The 22535-nt window shown below is 37.6% G+C and overlaps 2 protein-coding genes across 12 annotated transcripts in view; one reads left to right on the top strand and one right to left on the bottom strand.

Moving 5' to 3' along the window:
* Positions 1–768: 768 nt before the first annotated feature.
* Positions 769–21483, bottom strand: RBM18 (RNA binding motif protein 18). 4 transcript variants are annotated; one of them, XM_077142961.1, is made up of 6 exons: positions 21377–21483; positions 18025–18153; positions 8386–8512; positions 6832–6918; positions 5006–5091; positions 769–2796 (listed from the first exon to the last, which is right to left on the bottom strand). In XM_077142961.1, the coding sequence occupies exons 2-6, from the start codon at positions 18135–18137 to the stop codon at positions 2637–2639; spliced, it is 573 nt and encodes a 190-aa protein (XP_076999076.1). In that variant the 5' UTR covers positions 18138–18153; positions 21377–21483; the 3' UTR covers positions 769–2636. The 4 variants fall into 4 exon arrangements, with proteins under 4 accessions (XP_076999076.1, XP_076999084.1, XP_076999060.1 ...); XM_077142969.1 differs by lacking the exon at positions 21377–21483 and adding an exon at positions 21051–21244 and having other exon boundaries at positions 18025–18143; XM_077142945.1 differs by lacking the exon at positions 21377–21483 and adding an exon at positions 21051–21212.
* The window catches only part of MRRF (mitochondrial ribosome recycling factor), an 81003-nt gene continuing 79447 nt past the window's right edge, over positions 20980–22535 (top strand). For 2 of the 8 annotated variants that reach the window (XM_077142890.1, XM_077142906.1), the window contains exons 1-2: positions 20980–21275; positions 21583–21614. The gene's annotated coding sequence lies outside the window, so the exon portion shown is untranslated. Of the gene's footprint in view, positions 21276–21340; positions 21615–22535 lie in introns of those variants that run through there. The other 6 variants (XM_077142878.1, XM_077142931.1, XM_077142898.1 and 3 more) reach the window with 5 other exon arrangements.

Here is a 22535-nt window from a genome sequence, read left to right as displayed (position 1 = left end):
AAAGATCACAGGGCATATTAAAAAATAAAATGCCATTCTGAATAATCCTAGAGAGTAATACTGGATGTAGAAGAAAGAATATATAGACCCATGTCTGGAGTTAATGATAGCTTCTGACAGATTTTTTTTTAAAACCTAGGATTCAAGTCTGTCCCCCAAGACCCCTAAGAAGAGCCTGCCTACGAATGAAACCAGCCCAGAGGAAAACACAATCAAAAGAGACAGATTCCTGACCATATCACTTTAACACCTGGATTTTTCAGTTACATGAGCCAATAAACTTCCTGAAATCAGGTAGTTGGTGTAGGATTTTTCAGATGAACTGAAATTCCTGACTAAACTGACTTACGTAGCTAGGGCCGAAATTCTAACATGGACATATCTGATGCCAAAGCTCTTTGGGCCTCAGTTCCCTTACATGTACAAGGAAGACATTTAGCTTGCATTTGTTTAATCCTCTTCTATGAAAGAGAGAATCAATATGGTCTGGTACTTTCAGACTTCCATTAATAACTTCTTTTTGAATAGTTATACTTGCAATGAGAAGAGCTAAGTCTTTTCTAATCTCTAACCACAGAAATAGACAAGCATGGAGGGTGAAGAGAATGAGGATTGCTCTGAAGTTGACTCTCCAGCCAGAGACCTCTGCAGAGCAGTGAACCTAAAGCAACACTCCACCAGCCCAAGTTCTGAGTGGAAACAATATACCAGAGAGCTGCAGTCTTTATTCTAGTAAATGGACAAGAGAGAGAAGACACACCACACAGGCACTGTCTTGCATTTATTCACACAGAGGAGTAAGAATTGGTACAAATAATAAACATCGTTTTAAATACAAATAAATAGATCTGGTTTCTAAAGGAAACAACTTTATATAATTCAAAGTTAAGTATTTTCTAAATTCCTATTAAAAATAGAAGACTATTTTGATTAAGTCCTACTCTACCAATACCCTCTGAGGACTTAAGGATAAAATGGTGAATTCTATACTCTGAGAAATCACCAGAAAAATGGGAGATAGTGCTCCCACCTCCCTGAACTATTCCCCAAACATAAGGAGAGTTACTTGCATCATAGACACAGCTAATAAATGCAGGAAGTATCTGATATCTAAAGATATCTAAAAAGATTTACCTTGGGAAAGGTGATAAGAATTTCTCTGAACCAGTCGTGTGAATTCCAAAACTCTTTATACTGAAATTTTGGTTCAAGTGTCTTAAATTCATTTATGCTCATAGGAAGACTTAAGTCTCTATAATGAAAACTTCCTCTTGCTAAGAATGGTAGTAGTAAACAGCCTGTAATCACCAAGAATGGCACCTGTAGTCAAAAAGTGACTTACCTGGTAAAGGAGCAATGGTACAGACTAATGAAACAGTCTGTCAAACTTGGCACCAAAATGACCAAAACTGTGCTTGACAGAAACACATTCCAAAATGTGTTACTTTATTATCTCTCTATATTGTTATATCTAGAACGTTCAAAGTGGCAAAAAATATCTAGGGAGAAGTATGTTCTATGTATAAATAATCATTCTAAAGTCATGCAGTGTGTAAAGCCTTTAAAACTCCGTAAAACATGAGGTCATTACAAATCTTGGTGCCTGAATAGTGCCTGCTTCATTGAGTCACTGTACCCCATTGCATGCCACCCCTTCACCCTCACAAGACAATTCAACCTCTTCTACTCAGACTCCTACACAATTATTAAGGAAATAATATGTTCAACAGCTATCAAGATAGCAACTTCTAGGTTTTAAAGAAATTTTGCTTTTCTATTTAGGTTGACCATGATACAATTCCAAATAGAACATTCTCATGCTATAAAAAAAATCTCATGCATTATGTGCAATTTTAAAAGTCCCATATTAATAACAACATTTGGTATTATAGAAGGCAAGATTATTTATCATCATAGAATAAAAGTTGGATTTCCAAACCAAACTTCCATTGTGGCAAAAAATGTTAAATTTGATTCTACAGTTTTGTCGATGCAAACAATTTTAAGATACACAACATGTTTTCCTAATTGGGATTTTGAAACAATAAGCATAATTCTTAAACAGATTACAACATTGATCAAAGAACCAGCTCCTTTTTGCCAAGAACTTTCTCTTTTTTAGTCCAATTGGAGGGATTTCCACAGTAAATTCTGGAACAACAGTTCCGAACATGATTTAAAATCTGTCTCTCACTTTCCTCCCTTTTAGTTTTCTTGTATTTTTTTAAAGACACATGAGCACAGAAAAATGCTCCCCCTTCCTTTTTTTTTTCAAAGAAGGACGTTAATAAATTTAGTTTCCTGATTTAAATAATAACATTTTTTGTTTGCCTTTCATTCTGGCACACTATATAATGTTTCTGGAGTTACAAATCCAAACAAACCTGCCAACTAGAGCATCCCAGTGTTCAAATCACAATTTTGGATACAATCCTATTTATTCTTGATGATGCTCAATTCCATACATATTTCAGGGAAGAAATATCCATAAGAAAATCCAAAAATGTTTTGTTACCAAACTCTTACATGTGATTGTGCTCTGTTGGATAGTACCATTCACATTTATAAAGTACAAAGGCAGAGGATTTCAGGTGTGGAGACGAATTTGCTTTTGCTGCTACAGCAATAAACAACCATCATCTTCGAGATTTCCAAGCTGTTCTAGAATAAGGAGTAGTCCTTTTTTTATCTGGTGGCTTAAAGTAGGAATAAACAGGTGCTACTGGGTACTCTGCATCAGGATTTTCTGCCATCATTTTCAGCTTTGCTTCAATGGCTTTTATCTTTGCAGTGACACTGGAAACAGGATAGGAGAGGATCAGAATGGGCTTGGTTGCATTTAGAAAACAGTTGTTTAATTCATCTTCCTTATCTTCTTACGCATATCAGAGAAGCAACAAGATATTCAAATATGAACTTGCAAACATTTTATATGAAAGAAAATGATAACTAAGATGTCATTTTAAGAAAAGATCAAGTGTACCATTTATTACATTTTTATTGTAAGCCCAGACTCTGTTATAAGTGTCAAAAATCCTTGCTTTTTCCCCTGCATCATACCTTTCTCCATGCACCCTTTTTTAAGAGGTGAAGGGTGAAGAGACACAGCAGAAATTGTGAGAAATTCCCTTTTGACAAGGATCAATACTATCCCTGAGCCAGAATGCAAAGGACTCAGGCAGTGGTATTTTTGATCAGTGACTCACTTTCTTTTTCATTCTTGATGGCTGTCAGTGGTCTATAGTGAGGGAGAGAAACCTGGATAGGAGTGTATATGTGGCCTTTTAGAAATCCTTGAAAGAGATATATCTGCTGCACATGCCATAATTTAACGTAGGTAAGAAATGAAAAAAACTAATTTATAATCGAAAGAACACTGAGGTATTACTGAGATACATTTCAGCATCCATTCATTAGTGGGATAGCTATCATTTTGTATGAGCTAGAGGGAAATAAATTTTTCTAATTAGGTATAGATGTTAAAAGAAAGATGTAAGCTGACACTCTCTGGATTACAAATTAAGTGGAAAACATCAGGCTACCTGGTAAACAAGTAGAAAACACTGACAATAAGAAACTAGACATGTTAACTGTAACATAAAAATCAACAAGCATAAATGCAATCACTCCTTCCCAATAGGAGTTATCTTTATGAAAACCTCCACAGATATCAATCCATGATTAAGGAAATTCAAGTCTTATGGGGCAAACAGAATAGTGGATGTAAGTTCTTAGTGAATCTATCAAGGTCATATAATTTCTTTTTTTTAATTTCCAGGGATATAAAACAATACAAGCAGTATAGAATTAAGAAATATTAATGGCATTTAACTTAAATTATTAACTATAAAATTAATTTCAATGTATAATTTTACTACTTCTGGCTCACCAGAAAACATTTTGTGGCCACCTTTCCCCCAGAGTTTAATGAGATGCTTGTAAATCTGTTTTTCTTTGGTATGGAAAATATACAAGAAAGGCATTTTTTTCTCTGTCTGGTCCTCCATCAATACAGGCAACACTTTCCTAGTTTTATGACTGAATGGTTTCTGATTCCTGTGTGTCAATCTGATGCTCCTTCATACATCTTCTTCCCCTCCATTGGAAGACTTTAGAACTGTATTGCTATATTTATAGCCTGGAGTTTCTTCAGAGTTGTAATTAAAAGACTGAATTTTGAAGTCCAACAGACCTGGTTATGAATGCTTGACTTTATTTGTTATCTACATGATCTTTGGATCTCTAAGTTTTAGTTTCCTCATGTAACTTGTGTGTAACAACACTTATACTAGAATTTTTTATGAGAATTAAAGGACATACTGCATGTAAAGTGTCTAGCACAGAGCCTGCTTCATAATACTATTATTGTTAAAACTTCTCCCTAGGCTACCATGAAAAATAAAACCAAAACACTTGATTTCGCCTCAATTATTCACTTACCCTTCACTTTCTCTACCTGACCCTTAGTTTCTTCTGTTGGGAATTAACTCCAAAGTTACTAATGATTTGTACACATTGGAACCAAAACTGTTAAAACTGATGAAAGGGTACACAGAATTAAACTTCTGCAAACTATAATTTTGTATACGGGGAACTCATTGTTAGAGAAGAATTAGTATATAATGACAAACACCAAAATATCCTAAGGCATAGTTAAAATGCCTTTTTGTGATGTAAGGATTGTGTCTGATTTACTTCTGTTTTCCAGTGCCAACCACAATGCCTGGCACATAATTGGTGCATCCAAATTTTCTGAGTGAATGAATTCTAATATTCATTTACACCATCTTGGGGAAAGATAAGAGAGGCAGAAATATATATTCTGGAGATGAACTGAATATACCCCTTAACACATCAAAAGTTAGTATATTCTATTCTAAATTAAGAGTCTGACAATTTACTAGGGTATAAATGAAGACTTGGAATGAAGAATTGGCTCTAGCTCTCGAATAAATTGGCTCTAGCTCTCGAAAATACATTTGTGTATTCTAGTACACAGTTTTACCTTAAGTTAGACTGAGTGGGCTCAGTGCTTGAGGATGGTTCAAGACTGATTGGAAGGATTTTATCACTCTTGTTATGATCATATCTCTGAAAGCAAGAAAAAGAGTAATTACTTCACATGGGCAAAAACTAGCCCTCTATTGTAGATAGCTCAGAAGCTCCAATCCTACTAATGTATTGTTACTATATTTCTAGACAATTTTAAGTCTGCTTTACAACTTGAATGAATGCAAAACTTCCCACAACTTTGGATTAAAAGCTGTCAATAACAAACAATAAACAACAACAACAAGAACAAAACAACCAAACAAATAAAGATATTAAGCTTAGGAAAGAAGTTGAGAAGTTGTTTTTCATCTATTCATCAGTCCTCTTTATTTGGTAGGGAAAGAACTTTCAAATTCACAGATGGTACAAATACACAGCAGGATTGCCCTCTTATATTCTTACACTGCCACATATCAACTCTTACAATATTTATTTTATACAAAATGCTTCAAAATTCTGCTAGATTTTGTGAAATACCAAGCACAATATTCAATTCTTAACAGGCCCGTGTGAAGAAGAAAAGTAACAGTTTCTAGTTATTGATCTAGAAAACAGTCTACAGTAAAAGAGTAGCTTATTTTTTGTAAAAAGTAAATATAATATTAAAGAGCAATCAGGATCCTCTGGCCAAAAAAAAAAGTCTTGTAGGAGAAGAGAACGGCAAGGCCCAGAGATTCTCAAATGAAAGACAGGAACGAAGGATGATTTCCCTTGCGTGCATTTTCAATGAGATGCAGAACGAGAAAATGACAGCCAGTTTGGCAAATGAGACTTGATTTTCTTTTGAGTGAAAAAGCATTTGGTAATTCGCCTTGTTGTTTCTATTTTTAAGGCAATGTGTACCAGAAATTGAGAAGTCTCTGTGATTACCTGAAATTCTCATAAAGAACCAATATGTCTGAGCTTTTTGTTTTTCGGCTTGGACGCTGAGCTCAAATATCTGTTTAATTTCTGTGACTCTTTACTGGGAAGCTTGTTGGGTAGGGGAGAGACTCTTCAATCACAAAACATGCTCATTATTGCTAAGACTGAAGCTTCAACTTTTAACTGTCACAAATCCTTTTACAGGCAGATTTGTCAAGATCCTGTGGCGGAAGGAACAGAATCAACTCTTGGGATTGCTCCAGTCCACACACCTCTGCGCCAGTTGCAAAAGAATGCCACTCCTTTTTTAAAATGGTCTTAGCTTTTCTAGTGCTTTCTCCTAAGAGACCAACTACAAGATGAACAAGGCACTTTGCCACTTCTCAGGGTTTGGAGACAATACTGGTACTGCAAAGTCCCACAAACCCACAACGTAATAACTCTCAAAATCTTTGGAGTAAGGAGATGCCAGGGCCTTAAATGCTCATACAAACTACCCATTTCTCGAGCATTTAGAATAAACATATTCAAACTCTCCAGAGTTGAGAGGCTGGGAAGAATCTAATAATGCCTAAAGCAACTAATTTAAAAAATAAATACATATTTTCCTCTGAAGAACAACCCCCACCAAAAAAAATGATAGAGGTCTGAGTATACACATCAGTCACATGGAAAAATCAATCAAAAACAGGACCTGGGCATGTGGAAAGAAACAAAAAAGAAACTTAATCCCTCCTGAGATGTTGCTCAGAAGAAAAATCTGGCAACGCACATGGGAAATACAAAAAGGAGACCAAAGTATAGATATTCCAGATGTGAAGAGGCTTGGATGCAAATGGGTAAGTGGACAACTGTCTTTCAGAACACTCACATAGGATGAGGTTTGATGTTGTCTTTCTAGTCTCTCAGACTTACCTTTACTTGGGCATGTGCCCATCGCACCACCAGCTTCTTAGATAGCGCCAGCTTGCCATTGAGACATTGGATGGCTTGTTCTGCTTCCTGTCCAGGAAAGGGACTGATGTTACTAAAAAATTCAAATGCCTAACTAACTACATGTATATTTCACATGGCCTCTAGATTCAATGGCTCAGCTGCTAACCAAACTACTTTTGGTAAATAATTGGCAAAGGGTTTACAATAAAAAAGGCAGAATTAAAAAAAAGGAGGTTTTTGAAGTCAGCTAGATAAGAATTCAAACTCTGGCTTTGTTACTTGCTGGTAGTATGATGTTTAACAGGCAACTTAATCTCTCTGAATATCAGTTTTTTCAGCTGTAAAATATGGACTTGATCCTCACTGGTGGTTGGGAGGATTAAAAAAAAAGTATATGTAAAACCATGCTCAAAGGGAGCACATGCTAAGCATGTAAAAAATGATAGCTAATGTTTTCTTACTAAGTGATACCTTTTACGTACTCCTGTTAGTTAGATTAGCACTTACCAAGTCAAAAAATTATATTTCTCCCAGGGGCCTTGGAACTATCATGGAGTAGGGCTTACTCACTAGATCCAAAGTGAAAAACATTAATGGCTTCAAAGGATATGGGGGTGAAGGAAACTAGTCAGGAAAGAGCAGGAGTGAGTCAAAGAGAGCAAGGTATTTTGTGTGAGTCCAACTATGCATCTGCTTTTCAGAACCTAAAATTCCCTGACCTTCCCACCATCAGAAATAGGAGCAACAAGGTTAAAAGAAATTCCTGAAGGTGGTTAGTAATCACTCTAGGTCATTCTCAGGAAACCTGCTGTACTCTCCTATCTTTCCTTCTTTGCCTCGTTTGTGTTCACAAGGCACTCAGCCAGTATAACCCACATCTACTGAGATTGAAGAAACCCATCAGGAATAGAAGAGGAAATCCTAGAGGGCAAGGAGATTCTAAGGATGGGGTGTAATAACCAGCAGGCATTCTTGTCTGGTTTTGCCGGTGATTCTCTTGTTCCTTCAGAGCTTGCCAGCAAGATATATATATACATAATGGTTGAAACGGAACATTCTCTTCCTCTATGTATATTCAAATTTGTATGCATTTGCTCTGAGACACTGAGAAGGGTACTTTTTAAGAAATCAAAATAAATAGAGTTTGTGGGTGGCTCACCATAGACAGGGCTTCTGTACCACAGGGTAAAACTACTCAAAGCAAAGAAGGCTTGTTGGCAATTGCTAAAAGAACAACAATACAAAATAGGGAGGAGGATGTCCCGGTGCTTAATGTGGGTATCCCAAAGCATATGGTCAAAAAAGTAGGTCAGCTGCCTTAGACCTCGAACCTGGGGAGGGTAATTTTGAAAAATGTTCATTAATTCATTTGCTTACTGAGAGTCTACTTCAGGAATCAGTGCCAGGCATAAAGAGATGAATCAGACATGGCTCCTGCCCACAGGGAACTGATACTTTAGAAGTCAAGAGAGATGCACAAATAATTTTGATGGAACTTGTTAAGTATTACAGAAGGCGAGGAAGCTCAATTACCTGTTTAGTTTCGAAGTTAACAAAACAGTACCCTCGAGGCTGTCCTTCCAAAGCACCTGACTTGTGGAAGAGGAAGTCAAACTGCTTTACTTTGCCAAACTTCTGGAGGAGCTTGAGGAGGTGATATCTGTGGAGAAAGAAGAGCCCATGAGTAGCTATGGAAATTTTGTAGGCCACTCAGCCTCAGGTGGTAAGATAAAAATAAGGAACTAATTTATCCCAGGTATAAAATCTCGTGCCCTTGCCCCCTGCCTTCTTATAAACTTTTGTGTTAGAGTATTTGGCAAACAGGGTTGTGCGCCTCTATTTGAGATGGAAATTAAAATTGTCATAGCTATGTGTCTGTCCAACACAAAACTACCAAACAAAACGCCCACACCTAACAAACAGCTGTCCGGCCCAGAAGCATCATTTGTTTTTCTTTTGGAGAAAAGCTTAAAAATAGTGTCAACTTATTGAGTTTTAATTTCTTGGCAATTACGTAGTATTTGTGAATAACTTTAACTCCATCAGAAATACATGCCCACACTCCAAAAGCCATAGGCTACTCTATCTCAAAAGAAACCAATGTAACAAAAACATACATATTCACACAAACAAAAAAACAATGCTGGAAGACTCTCCTATTAGATTTTGTAGTTAATCATTAGACCCAAATCAAACTTGAGAGAAACTCTGCCAAAAACCAAATCACAGCTAGCAGCACTTCCATAACTGCTTGAGAGTTTTAATTCTGAAGTGACTTAACATAAGGACAACGTGGAACCACAAAGTTGAGCAAGGCTGATTTCACAAAGGGCAGGAGAACCCGATCAGGTCCTATAAATCATCCAGCTGTGGGATATATTTTTTTCAAATGTAATTTTATTGAGATATAATCATCACCATACAATCCATCCTAAGTATACAAACAATGGTTCGCAGTATCACTGCATGGTTGTGTATTCATCACAATGATCAATCTTAGAACATGTGCATTTCCCCAGAAAAAGAAATACTAAAAAAAAAAAAAAAAGAAAACCCCAAACATCCCATACCCCTTATCCCCCACTGCTTACTGACTCCTAGTATTGCATTCTACCCAATTTAAAGACTTACAATAAAGGTAAGTTGACTAACATGGTGTAGTATTGTCAGAGATAGATATATAGGTCAGGAATAAAACAACCAGGAGTAGGTCTATACAAACACAGGCAACTGGCTTTTTTTTTTGCTACACAGCTCTACAATCAATTCAGCTGTGGGATATTAACCAACCCCAGCTGCCTTAACACAGTATATACTGTGGGGTAAGGTCAAATAAAGAATATAAATGCCCAAGGAAGAAATTTATTTCAAGCAGGATGCTCACTCCAAGTTCTTGCTTGCCACTCTGGCCCTCATCCTCTTCTTGGATTTCTTACTCTAAACTTACTTGGTTTCTATAGAGCTTTTAAGTTATTCAAACAGATGTGGCCTTAACAGGTTGCTGTGGCCAATCTCAATTCCGACTTCCTGTCATCTGATGTAAGGGTGAGACAAACCAACAGCTCTCCTGTTTCCTTTTCCTTTGGCCTTCCTCCTGGCATCCTCCGTACTATTCAAATGGAGTCAAGGCTTTCTCTAAACAATGCTGTCCCTGTGATACTAAAAAGGTATCAGCCCACATGCTAAATCTGTTATTACTGGGAACTCTACCCCACAGGGAGTCAGTAAAGTTGTAGTTACAGCTACATTTATATTCACATTGTTTTCTAGGAGAAACTCATCAAGATCTGATTTTTGAGTAAGAATCTCCTTTGGGAGGCAGAAAGATATGAAATGGATCATAAGCTGTACTAAATTTGATACTAATGCACATCAACACACAAACTCATTATCCTGGATGAGGTGCCTGACAATGTAGAGCAAGGAAGATACAATGCAGGTCTAGTACTGGGGCAGGATGCAAAGAGCCCGAGGCATACTGCAGATATTAACATGGTCTTTGGACTTGCCTAAAAAGAAAACAACTGTAACTTCCCACTTTCCATTCTGAACTTCCATTCTGATATCTCAACTGCTACTGAGTTTGTGAGAGCTGACTCTTCAGGGAAAGTGAGATGCCTCAAGTGCAAATTTCTGGTCTTGATTTTCTGACTAGGACTACAGCAAGAGTGAGTCTCTCAAATGAGTAGAAAATGGACTCTCTCCTCTAGGGAGTCTCTCCTCTAGGGTCTTTAATTCACAGCTGTATCTTCCACTTAGAGCACCCATTCAAATCATAACAGCACCAGATGCCATAGAATGGTGGGCCAAACCTGTTTTAAAAAAAATAATCTAAAGGCTGGTATGGGCTGGTCATTTTTTTCATTAGCTCTATTCTGCTTAATAGCAGGAAGGTAAAGTGATTGGCATTTCCTAGGAAATGAATTTTTAATTTACTCAGAAGAAAACACGCCAACAGATTATTCTTTGAAAAACTAACAATCACATTCTGCCCGAAAAGTGCGACCTTAAGATTCCAGGAACATCTGCTTAGGTCTGTGTCTTTCAACTTCTCCAGGATTGCTTTTCTTGTTCAATAATTTTTCGAAATTATCGGAACAGTAAAAAAAAAAAACGGGAATGAAATGTTTACTTTCTTGCTTCCTAGAGAAGGAACTGCAAACTCTGATAGTAAAAAAAAGACTGAAGAATCTTGCTTTCACATCTGCAAACACTTTTATCTGCTGCTCACTACTCAACAGAGGTTTGCTTTACTTAATGAAATATGCACCCTGCAGCATTTGTGAATTAGAGAATTAATAACCCCACTCCCAAATATATTTCTGTACCTTAACAAGTATTTTCTAAAATGAGTTTAAAACATCCCTCCTAATGGCACAGAAATAATTAATTCATACGAATGTTTAAAAATACACCTACTATGTGTCAAGAACTGTAACAGGAACTTGGACTATCCAGAGGAATAAAACTAGGTCTCTATCTTAAAGAAGATCCATTTTGGTTAGAAGAGAGAAATATATACTCAATTACAAAACAGTGCAAGATACATAGAGATATGTACATGAACATACAGATTAAGAAGGACTAATTGTGCAGGGAAAGTGTGGTCAAGGAATCTTGGCTTCATGAAAGGGGTGATATTACAGTGGAGCATTTCAGTATGAGAGATTAATGTGCAAAAGACACAAAGATGAAAAAGAGTTTCATACAAATTTATATAAAATAAACTGCATTTCTCTAAAGCATACAACTGAATGAGTTCTGACACCAGGGCACCCATGACCACAGTCAAGATAGAGAATATTCCCATCATCTCCAAAATTCCCGTGTGACCGTTTGTAGTCATCTCCCTTGCTCCATCTCTGACCCAGGCATCCACTGATTTGCTTCCTGTCATTATAAATTAGTTGGTATTTTCTAGAATTATATAAACAGAATCACACAATATGTAATCTTTTGTGTCTGACTTTTTTCTTGAGATTTATCCATGTTTTTGCATTTATCAGTGATTTGTTCCTCTCTGTTGCTGGATGGTATTTCCTTGTATGGATATGTTATTTATTTGTCCATTCACCTCCTGATGGACAATTGGGCTATTTATAGTTTGGGGCTATAATCAATAAAGCTGATATGAACATTACAAAAAAAATCTCGTCCATTGGAAGAGAGTGAAGGTAGGCAGTAAGAGATGAGACTGACTAGGAGGAGAGGGGACAGGCTATGGAGGCTGATGTATACTTAGGGAATTATAATCTGATGCTTCAGGCAATGGGAAGCCAATGAAATGGCATTTAAAATTATTTGTTTTTAGTACACAACTTGAGGAAAAAATTTACTAATCTATAGAAAGCATTATGAGGTGGGTCTTTATGGTCTATGCTATACAGTATTACATCTTGTATTAAATGGTTTTACTCTGTTTTAAATTTAAGTAAGTACATGAATAAAGGGGAAATGTTAGATTGAATATGTGGTAACAATAAAAAAATTTTTTAAACTTCATAGAACTGTACTATACAAATATAGAACACTAAGTGAAACCATGGATTTTAATTAATAGTACAATTAAAAATTTTTCTGTCATCAATTTTAACAAATGCTCCACTACAATGCAAGGTGGTAATGGTGGGGTGGTAGATAGGAATCCTGTATTTCATGCCTGATTGTTCTGTAAACCTACAACTTCCCTAATAAGTAAAATAAAATGATTAATTGAAGTAAGCAAAAGCTGTTTAAGCAAATAGCCCGGGCTGCTTCATGCAAACCAAAGCATGAAAAGAAGCATGGACAATGAAGGAAAAATAAGGAATAGGTTGAGAGAAACAGTGACTTCTTCACAGGTAAACACATTGTTCTCATGCTCAGGCATTTATTCTTATTTGCGCTCTAGTTGATCTCTCAGTTATGATATCAGTCTTTTGTTCAATACCCGCAAATGGGTCTCTTCTATATGAAATTCAAACTTCTCTGAATAATTTTTAAAGACTCTGTCTTAATGTGATAGTATTCTATTCACCCAACTACTATTTTTATTACCATTTACATTCAACTTCTCCTTTAGTCAAAAAGATCTTCCTAACATTCTGCTCACTATAGCAATCTTTCTTACTCCTACCTATATACCTTTATTTCTGATTCCCCCTCCACTTATAATGCTGCTTCTATGAGAATTTCTACTGGCTCTGAACTCTTTCATACTTTTTCTTGTACCATTCAAGTCTGATTTGTTGCCACAAAACTACAACCAAAGAATGTAGGTCCTGGAAAAAATCTTGATAATCATTTAATCCACATCCCATTTTATAGATGAAGCAGGTGAAGCCAAGAGAAGGAAAATACTTAGTTCGATTTATGCTGTGAGTTAGTAGCAGTGATATTTTTTTCCTTATATTTACTATAAACTTTCTGACTCTTCTGACCCTTAATGACTTCTCCCATCTCTTTTTTTCTACTGTTTGAAAGGTGATTTTGACATAGTTTAACAAAGAAATCGGTCCACAGATCTACAAACGTTATGGGGATAGGGTCATGTCTTATACTTTGCTCAATTTGCGAGAGAAGAGCCAGGTGAAAATGGATCAGTGTCCTTAATATACCTTGTTCTTGGGAACCCAGAAAAGGTCTGTGGTAGGGCTACCTATGAAAGATGCTCTCTCCTTGGCTACCAAAATTGCTGACCAATGTTAATTGCATAGTAAGTGCTCATTTAACACTTAGTGATGGCGTGATAATAAGTTGAGGAAATAAAAGAATAAAACAGCTAACCTTTAATGTATGCTTACAACTGCTAGGCACTTTTCTAAGCATTTTACAATGATCCTCTAATTTGATCCTTCCAACAATCCTATGAGGTAGGTATTTTCATATCTTCATTTTAAAGGTGAGAAGGCTGAGACTCAGAGAGGTTAGGTAATACAACCCAAGGTTACAGAGTTACTAAATGGTAGAGCAAAGATTCAAATCCATTCCATTAGATGAAATATCATCAGATGATAAAATGTCATTAGATGAAATGATCTGATGTCAGGGACTTGCTTCAAAATAATGAGGGTGAGGAGAATGGTTGGGCCCTGAGGTAATAATGGTTGAGATTAGGTGATGAGTTCCTAGTTATTCATTATGTTATTCTCTCTATTTTGGCACATGTTTGAAATTTTCTATAATAAAAAGTAGAAAAAAAATCCTTTTGGGCTGACAGCAATGCTCACACTCAGAAACATAAAACAATATAACTTCCAAAACATAATCCTATACCTCTATTGTAGGGCCAATGCAAAACATTAACTGTCACCATAAAACCAGCTTTATACGCCCACAACTCACGCAGAATGCAGTAGTTATTAATGTGGCTTTCTACACAGCATATTTAATATTTGAAAAAGCCAGTATTAACTTTTTAGAGGAAACCAGTTTGGCAGACAGATGAAGTCAAGGACACAACATTTTTGGTTTCTCTGTTAGAAGGCACAAGTAATGATATTTGGAGGTACCGTTCACCCTTAAGTAGATTAAGGTGCCACAAAAACTTGCAGAAGCCCTTGAATTTTAAAATTTAGAATAAGACAGTTTAGGTTACAATTGTTCAATTATTTGGAGTATTAGGATACTTGGGCAGAGAGGGCTAAATTAGATGGTGAGAAATTAGTACTATCATTAGCTACTTCAATAAACTGAACCAGCTCACTTATCTCTTTGTTTTCCTATAAAATTGGGAACATAAGAAGGATAATATAACCTCACAATGTCATTACAGGCATAAATAAGACCAACTCATACAATGTTAGAGCTATAAGAAATGTCCAGATCATTTAAGTGAATTGTCTCATTTTGTAAGTAAGAAACATGGGATATAATGTAGCTGAAAAGAAAAAGAGTATAGTAGAATGAACATAGGTTTAGAATCTGCTGCCTCCAAAAATAGTGTACATTATTACTCCTTTAAATCAAATCTAAGGTCTATTTAGTCATACAAGTATTCTTGGAATGTAACAACCTTAAAATAGTATTGCAAACACAAAGTGAAGACAAATAAACAAGAAGCAGAATATTAAATGTGCGGGACTGTCAGTTAGGAATGCGTGTTCTGTTGCGAGGAGACTGATGGACAACTTGGTATAACCTGAGCAATATGCAGGTTAATGACTAACAGGCACACACACAAAGGATGACTAGAAACTAATCACAAAATAAACTGAAAAACTGCATGGAAAAATTTTTTTCAATTGTTGCTGCTGTATACACCCTTGTAACCATTCATGACAGTAAATATTGTCTTGTGACAAGAGGTGAAAGAACATTTGCATAGGAGGGGCATTCAAATTAGTTTATAAGAGAGATCAGGAAAGACAGCAAGAGTAGGGATTTGTATAGGAAAGAGAGATAAGAACTTTCTGTTGAATGGGGAAACAGCAGGAACGAGCAACAATTAGCCGGGTGGGGAGTGAGTTTAATTATGTAAACTAGACGGTGCTCTACAAACTTCTGTCAAGAATCAATAGAAGTTTAGAGATTCGGAGTCAACTAATATTTCTATAGACTGACCTACAAGCCAGGCATCATATTTTCATATAAGTTACATTATATTTGGGAATGATTACATTTTATCTTATTCATTTATTATTTGGAACGACTGTATTTTAATAAATAGTCTTGGTTCACAGTTATCTACCTTGTGAGGAACATGATCCATAAGTTTATATATTTCAAAAACCTGGAAGGCAACCACATATTTCCACAAAATAAGGCCTACCCAAGCTTACTAAAATGTTAAGTTTCTTTGCTGTAATCAGGTAATTTAAGTGAGATAATATCGAATTTTTCATGTTAATCATAAGTTATGTCTGGTAGTTATGTCCCTAAGAAGAAACATTATTACTACTTAATAAATCAGTTTGATAGATGAAATGTTTAGATTAGGAATCCATAGAAGAAAAATAGTAAAGGAGGTGGGGAAACCACAGGGAGAGATAAACACATCCATCAGCATGACCCTGGTTTACAGTTTAGTACTTATTGTTCATCTTTGGTGTGATACAAAAAGAGTTAGTGATACCAGTGGGAAAGTTTTGATTCAGTGTTCCTGTTACTGCTATAACTGAAGATAACACTCATATACTCTATCTTATGACGTAAATTGAGGTGGCAAACACCCACCTGAACCTTTGTCAAGCAGCAGAATACAAATAGAACAAGAGTCTCATTACATGGAATTGCAGACAATACAAGGAACATTGTTGCCAGGCTTCAGATTTATATTCAGACAAGCAGAGGTGGGAATGGAAACCACTAACTTGGGAGTAGTGAGTAGCTTGAGATTTTGATGATGGAAACAGCTTTTCTGATCAACAGACATCAACTGAGAGGTTGAGCAGTACAGAAATGCAGACTGAGCCATGAACCATAAAAGAAAGCAGGAATAAATGCAAAGTCTATTTTTCAGGGACCCCAACTTAACATAATATGGGGCAATACATTATAAATACCATCATCATTTCTAGAGGAACCCAAATGTATCTACATAGCTGATTTGCGCTTAAAGCATGTTCAAGGAATTAAAGTCTCTGTAATGATCCTAATCCTTTAGTTTACATCCTTTTTCTTCTCTCCTAATTCCAACCCTCATATACCCCTCCTCTCATTCCAGACTCAATTGAGTAAGTTCCATCATCTGTTCATCCCTTGCTTTTAACCCTACTAGTTACTACACAAGGACTGCTGATATACTCCACGCTTGCTTTAAGCAGTGATTCTATGCAGCTCAACCTACTCACCCTTTACAACCCTGTCACCAATCACTACTCCCTACCAAACAATTGGAGGAAATAAAAACCTCTTAATTCCTTTTGCTAGGAAATTCCTTTCCACTATAATGTCTGTGATGGAAAGAATGAGAAGTCTGGACAATTCAAATAGTTTTGTGAACTTGGGCAAGGCACTTTCATCTCTTAGGTCTCAGTTTCCTTAATTGTCAGAAAAGCTGGATCTTATCAGTGTTTTTCAAGTGTGCTCCATGGAGCCCTATTAGCTCCATAACATTTCATAAGGAATTGCCAAAGAAAAGGAAGCTGCTGACAAAAAACTTTGGATACACATCTTTCTCCCTTTAAACAGATCAGCTCTGAGCTTTTATTTTATATATAGCTTCTGATTATTTTTACTTTAAGAAAGGGTTCCTTAGATTTAAAAAGTTTGATAATTGCTTGGCATTCTACCTGGCATTGGTAGGTACTCAAAATCATTTAATGAATGAATGAAAACCAAAGGGATGATCTTTCAAGTTCCTTTCAGCTCTGACCCTCTATGGTTCTATGGCTGCTTAACACGTTCATGAATTGTAGTAAAGTGGTATCTCTGCATGTTTGCCAAGACATTGAGAATTCTTCTGCTTGCTCCTTCATTGTGAGAAACAGAATTATGTCCAAGACTGATTCGAGGAAATAATTATCTATAACCACTTGGTTCGAGGATTCAAACAGTTGGAAATGGGAGAACAGCTTTGACAAGCAAGAAAAAAGAAGTACATAGTTTAAAGGATACCCAAGTCTGTGTCCCTGCAGTAGAAGAGTATAAATGTAAGAATAACAGGCTAATAAAAATATCACATTCCCTTCAAAGATAAATTAAAACATTAGGGTCAAAATATATCCTATATGCTCCTTTTATCTATGGTATGGACAGATGAGTAAAACATATGGATTTAAAATAAATAAATAATAAGGGGAACAAATGTCAAAATAAATTTAGTAGATTGAAATGCCAGTGATCATTGAAAGGGAGTGGTACAGGGTATAGAAAAAAAATAGGGGAAACAAAGGCTAAAATATATTGGGTAGCTGGAAATATGAGCAGTCAATGAGAGGGAGGGGTAAGGGGTATGGTATATATAAGTTTTTTCTTTTTCCTTTTTATTTCTTTTTCTGAATTGATGCAAATATTCTAAGAAATGTTCACGGTAATGAATATACAACTATGTGATGATATTGGGAGTTATTGATTATATTCCAAGAATGGAATGATCATATGGTAAGAATGTTTGTGTTTGCTTATGTTTAAAAAAAATAAAAAATTAAAAAAAAAATATATATATCCTATAGTTCTTGAAAATTCTTCTGCATATCATCACCACAAACATTTCAATTTTCAAGTTAATGAAGAAAAGTGACTTGGACTTACTCTGTGATTTTGGGGTCCAGGTTGCCAATCCATAACCGGTGCCCTTCCTGTAGGGAGCCCTCAGAAAGGATGGATGCATTCTCCAGGGGAAGAGTTTTAGTTTCTGTTTCCATCAATCTCTATGAAATACTAAAGGAAATGTGAACATTCAGGCAGAAGAGCAACACAGTGTGAAAATGAGACTTCAAATTCAATTCAACAAACATTTATTCAAGGAGGGCATGCCCTCTGGGCAGTTCTTCAAAGTCCTCAGCTACTCCACAACAAGGGCCCCAGCACCAGTTCCCTTGGGACAGCTCCTCTGGCAGCCAGAGCACAGACACTGCCATTTAAGGTGAAAGGGGTGTGGTTCTGTGTGCAGAAAACTAGTTTTCCTCCTCTGAAACCAGAGGCTGACTGGGCAGGAGGCCAAAGTCTCTATTACTACATGATACTGCAGTTCAACAACTGTCACCCAAAATAAGTCTTAGAAATCACCAGGAAAAAGTATTAAAGGAACTGAATGGTATGGGTGGGGAAGAATAGCAATATATCTCTCTTCTTCATGGAGGAGTCAAAATAGCAAGACAATATAGGAAATTTAAGTACATAGATTTTGGAGTCAGACAGAACCAGATTTGAAATCAGGTGGAATGTCTTGGTGAATTATATGAATTTTCTAGGCCTCAGTTCTTTTCATACATATATGTATATACATACATACATATACATATATATATATATATGAATAGAGATAATAATTGTTACCTTAGTGCATGAAAAATCACTAAACACTGGAACTAAAAACAGTAACTAATCAATAAATACTAATTATTATTATGTTTAATATTTTGGGAGAGACTGGGAAGAAGAAACCAACTTCCTCCTTATGCTATCCCAGTTCTACCACTGACTAGCTGTGCCATTTGGGCAAGTTACTTAACCACTCTGAGCCTCAGTTTCCTCATTTGTAAAACGGTGATTGTGCATCGTAGCATCATTGTGAGGATTCGCTGAGTTCAGACACCTAAAGCACTGAGAACAGTTCAGGGCATCTACGAAGTATTCAGTTAATGTTAGCTTAAATTACTGCTAACTTTAGTCACTGAAAGGGCTCATATCATAGCCAAAAAAGCAGAAGCAGGGTTATGATACAGACAACAGTGAAATATGCAGACAGCTCGTTATCAAAAGACCTAGTTTCAAATTTCCATTTCCACTGGAAGTCACTTCTAGCTAAGCTTCAGTTTCCTCATTGCTAATCTACCCTGCCTTGCTTATGACTAAAGTTGTTGAGAGGATAAAAAATGAGATGAATGTAAAATAAAGCCTTATTAAATGTATAATGTGCAGAAATAAAGGGTAAAGGGGCTGGAAAGCCGGCAGGCTGCGCCAGGCTTCAGAACTTGCTAGAGAAAACATGTATCCTATATATCCAGAAGTGACTCAGAGGTGAGCACTGCAGGAACTATATCTTAATAATATTAGCTACCATATACTGAACACTGGTATTACTACTTATTCTCTCAACACACCCTGTAATGTCTAGCACAGAGTGGGTTGTAGGTAAACATTTGTTGAGTGTATTTATCTACCTCCTGCATATGGGGGCAATTTTTCATCCTCTCCCACTCACAGGTTCAATTTGTTCAGTAATGTGTGTCAAGCATCTACTAACTGCTAAACCCCGGGCTATGTGCTGGACATATGGAAATGAATAAGCCAAAGTTCTACCTCTTACTTCCCAGGAGGAAGATGAAACTAACATAAACACAGACTCCCAGAAGGAGAAACATTTTGTCCCTGCTTCCTTTCCTCCTACTTTCTTACAGCTCATTCGTTCAAAAATATGTATTATCTATTTTCTAACCCTTGTCTACATACTGGGGACACAACAGTGAATAAGCAAAGTCCCTGCCCTCAAGATGCTTATATTTGGAAGGGAACAGGACAAAACAGAAGCAAAATAAATGGACAAGACATCATTAATGCTAAAAACACAATAAATCTGGGTGATTTGACACAGAGGCTAGAGTTACTTTAAATTCAATGGAGAGGGAAGGTCTCTCTAAAGGAGATGACATTTGAGCTGAGGCTTGAATGAAAAGACCTTTTGATTTTTCTCATGTTTTAAAACAATACCAACAGCTACTTAATACCATAGGACGCTCCCATGTTTTAGAGGAAGGGGAGTTAGGGCCAGAGAAAAGTGGATTCAAATCCTGGCTACTGCAACTAGTTACTCTGTAACTTTGGTGAATCATAAGATCTTCTCTTAACTGTCCTTTCCACATCAAAGCTTTCCCTAACAGATTAGAATGCAACCCCACTCCATTACTTTCTATCACAGACACCTTTTTCTTTCCATATAGTGCTAATCCAAGGTGTTATTATTTCATCTTTTTGTTCACTGGCTCACCTTCTGTCTCCCTTACTAAAATGTAAGCTCCTAGAGGCAGCACTGCCTTGCTTCTCTTTATCATGGGTCTACCCCCCAGCACCTAGTACACTGGTGCTCAATATTTACTGAAAGAAAGGATGAAGCACATCGCGTCTTTCAGATCCTCAGTTTCTTCTTCCTTCCTAAAATGGGCACAATTATCCTTATGTAATGGGACATCATGAGGCTTAAATAAGACCATATCTGTGGCAGCTCTGCACAGGGCTTTTTGAGGAAGATAAAGTGTACAATAAGACGGAGACCGCATGCGACATTAAAATCTAAGGGGATGATAATCCCTTAGGTCAAACAATTCACCAAATGTTTTTTTTACATCTATTCACCTATCTGAGCGGCAACAACCTCGGAAGACAGTTGTTATTTGGAAAATTGAAGCCCAGAGAAGCATAGGTTCTTAAAAACTAACGACGGGATCAAACCTGGTCCTTCGCCACGAATTCTCAGAACCAAGGGGTCATTCCTCTAATTGTTATTTCCGGACGAGCGGCGGGACAATCCGGGGCGGGGCCTGAGAAGCAGTCTAGCTAAGGCGGTCTCCTCGCAGGGTCGGCGCGGAGCTGCAGAGGACCTCGGAGACCACACTCACCTCGTGGCCTCGGCGTCGTCCCCTCGGCTCAGGCCCAAAAGGCAGGTCCCGGCTCCGCGGCCCCACCGCCCCCTAAAAGCGTCCACCTCAACACCGTCCGCAGCTAGGCTGCCCGTGACGCGTTTACGCCCGCGCCACCACGACGCCCCATGACGTCACGACGCCGGCGCTGGCGCCATTGCCACCGTCGTACGACCCTTTCCCTAGTATCCTGGGCCGTAGCGGGTGAGTGGCCTCGATTCGGCCTTGAGGCGCGCGCGAGGTCCAGCCCCCCCCCCCCGTTTCCCCTCCCCCCCCGTTTCCCCTCCCCCCCCCCGCTCAAGGACCTTTGGGGGACTCCACGGTCCTTGCCCACCGGTCCATTCCTTTTGAGACCGGCTTGACCTTTAAGGCTGGAGACCGGAACTGTCGCATCAGAGCGAGCCTTGCAGGGTGGGGGCAGGGCCCATCTCTCCATCTAGGAACTTCGGGAATCGGCGGGGGTGTGGGGCTCCTTGGATTTACTAAGTAGAAACCGCTATCCTTTATTCAGGATACACTACTTAACAGGAACATCTGATGGAGGTAGGTATTATTATCTCCCATGAAGAAGAAATGGAAGTTCAGAGAGTTAACTTTACCAGGGTCACCCTGGTCCATCTGACTCTAAAGCCTGAGTTATTAACTACTGCTCTGTGCTGACCAATGACAAACAGTTGTCATTTCAATAGTTCTCCATTCACAAGGTGCTTTTGTAACCCTTATCTCGTTCGATCCACTGTCCCCACCCTTGGTAGGCCTGACATGCAGTATTGTCATCAACATTTCACAGATGGAATTGAAGTCCCTAGAGTTTGACTTGTCTGAGGTCTGCAAGCGCTGACACCAGACTCTTTCCCAGGTCTTTTCTAAGTTTGGTGTTTTTTTTATTTCACCCCACTCTGTATTGCATTTCGTAGGATCTTGGAGAGATCCAAGATTGCAAAGGATGAAGACCTGGTCTGGCTCCTTATTTTATAGTTGAGGAAACAAAACCTAGGTAGGAGAGACAGTGGTAGAGTTGCCACGAATACTTTTTGAATGCAAGGCAGTTATGAATCTTGAAGGGAGGTTGGCCGAGAGTGAGGAGGTAGGAATATTGTAGTCCAGACGTCCTAGTTCTTAGGCAAAAACTCTTCGTCCATTTATTAAAGTTTCTCATCGCTGCTTTGACTGTATAGGTACATAATATAGACATACTGCAAATAACTTTACATGGCACTAAATGTAGAGAAGAATGTGACTTTCTAAGTGAGAATCAGGCAAACTAGGATAATGGAGGAAGTATTAGAATATAGAGTCAGGCCTTACTGTCTGAGGCTTAAGATTCCAATTCTGATGCCAGCATTGTGACCCTGGCTAGGGAGTTAAATCTTTCTGGACATTTATTCATATATTCACTGTATTTATTTAGCATCTTCTATGTTCGGTCTCTGCAAGGCATTGTCAATACAGCAGTGAGCAAGA

The sequence above is a fragment of the Tamandua tetradactyla genome, chromosome 2, assembly GCF_023851605.1.
Source record: "Tamandua tetradactyla isolate mTamTet1 chromosome 2, mTamTet1.pri, whole genome shotgun sequence".
NCBI lineage: Eukaryota > Metazoa > Chordata > Mammalia > Pilosa > Myrmecophagidae > Tamandua > Tamandua tetradactyla.
The sequence above is the reverse complement of the archived record's forward strand: the minus strand, read 5'-3'. Positions and strand labels throughout refer to the sequence as shown.

Bases quoted from the DNA above. Each gene is read 5' to 3' on its own strand.
- RBM18 (XM_077142961.1), bottom strand. From the start codon at position 18,137: ATGGAAACAGAAACTAAAACTCTTCCCCTGGAGAATGCATCCATCCTT. The intron at 6,919-8,385 runs GTAATTGAGCTT...TTTCCTGGACAG, and splicing joins TTAACTTCGAAACTAAACAG to GAAGCAGAACAAGCCATCCA. The intron at 2,797-5,005 runs GTAAAACTGTGT...TCCTGTTTCCAG, and splicing joins CCCACTCAGTCTAACTTAAG to TGTCACTGCAAAGATAAAAG.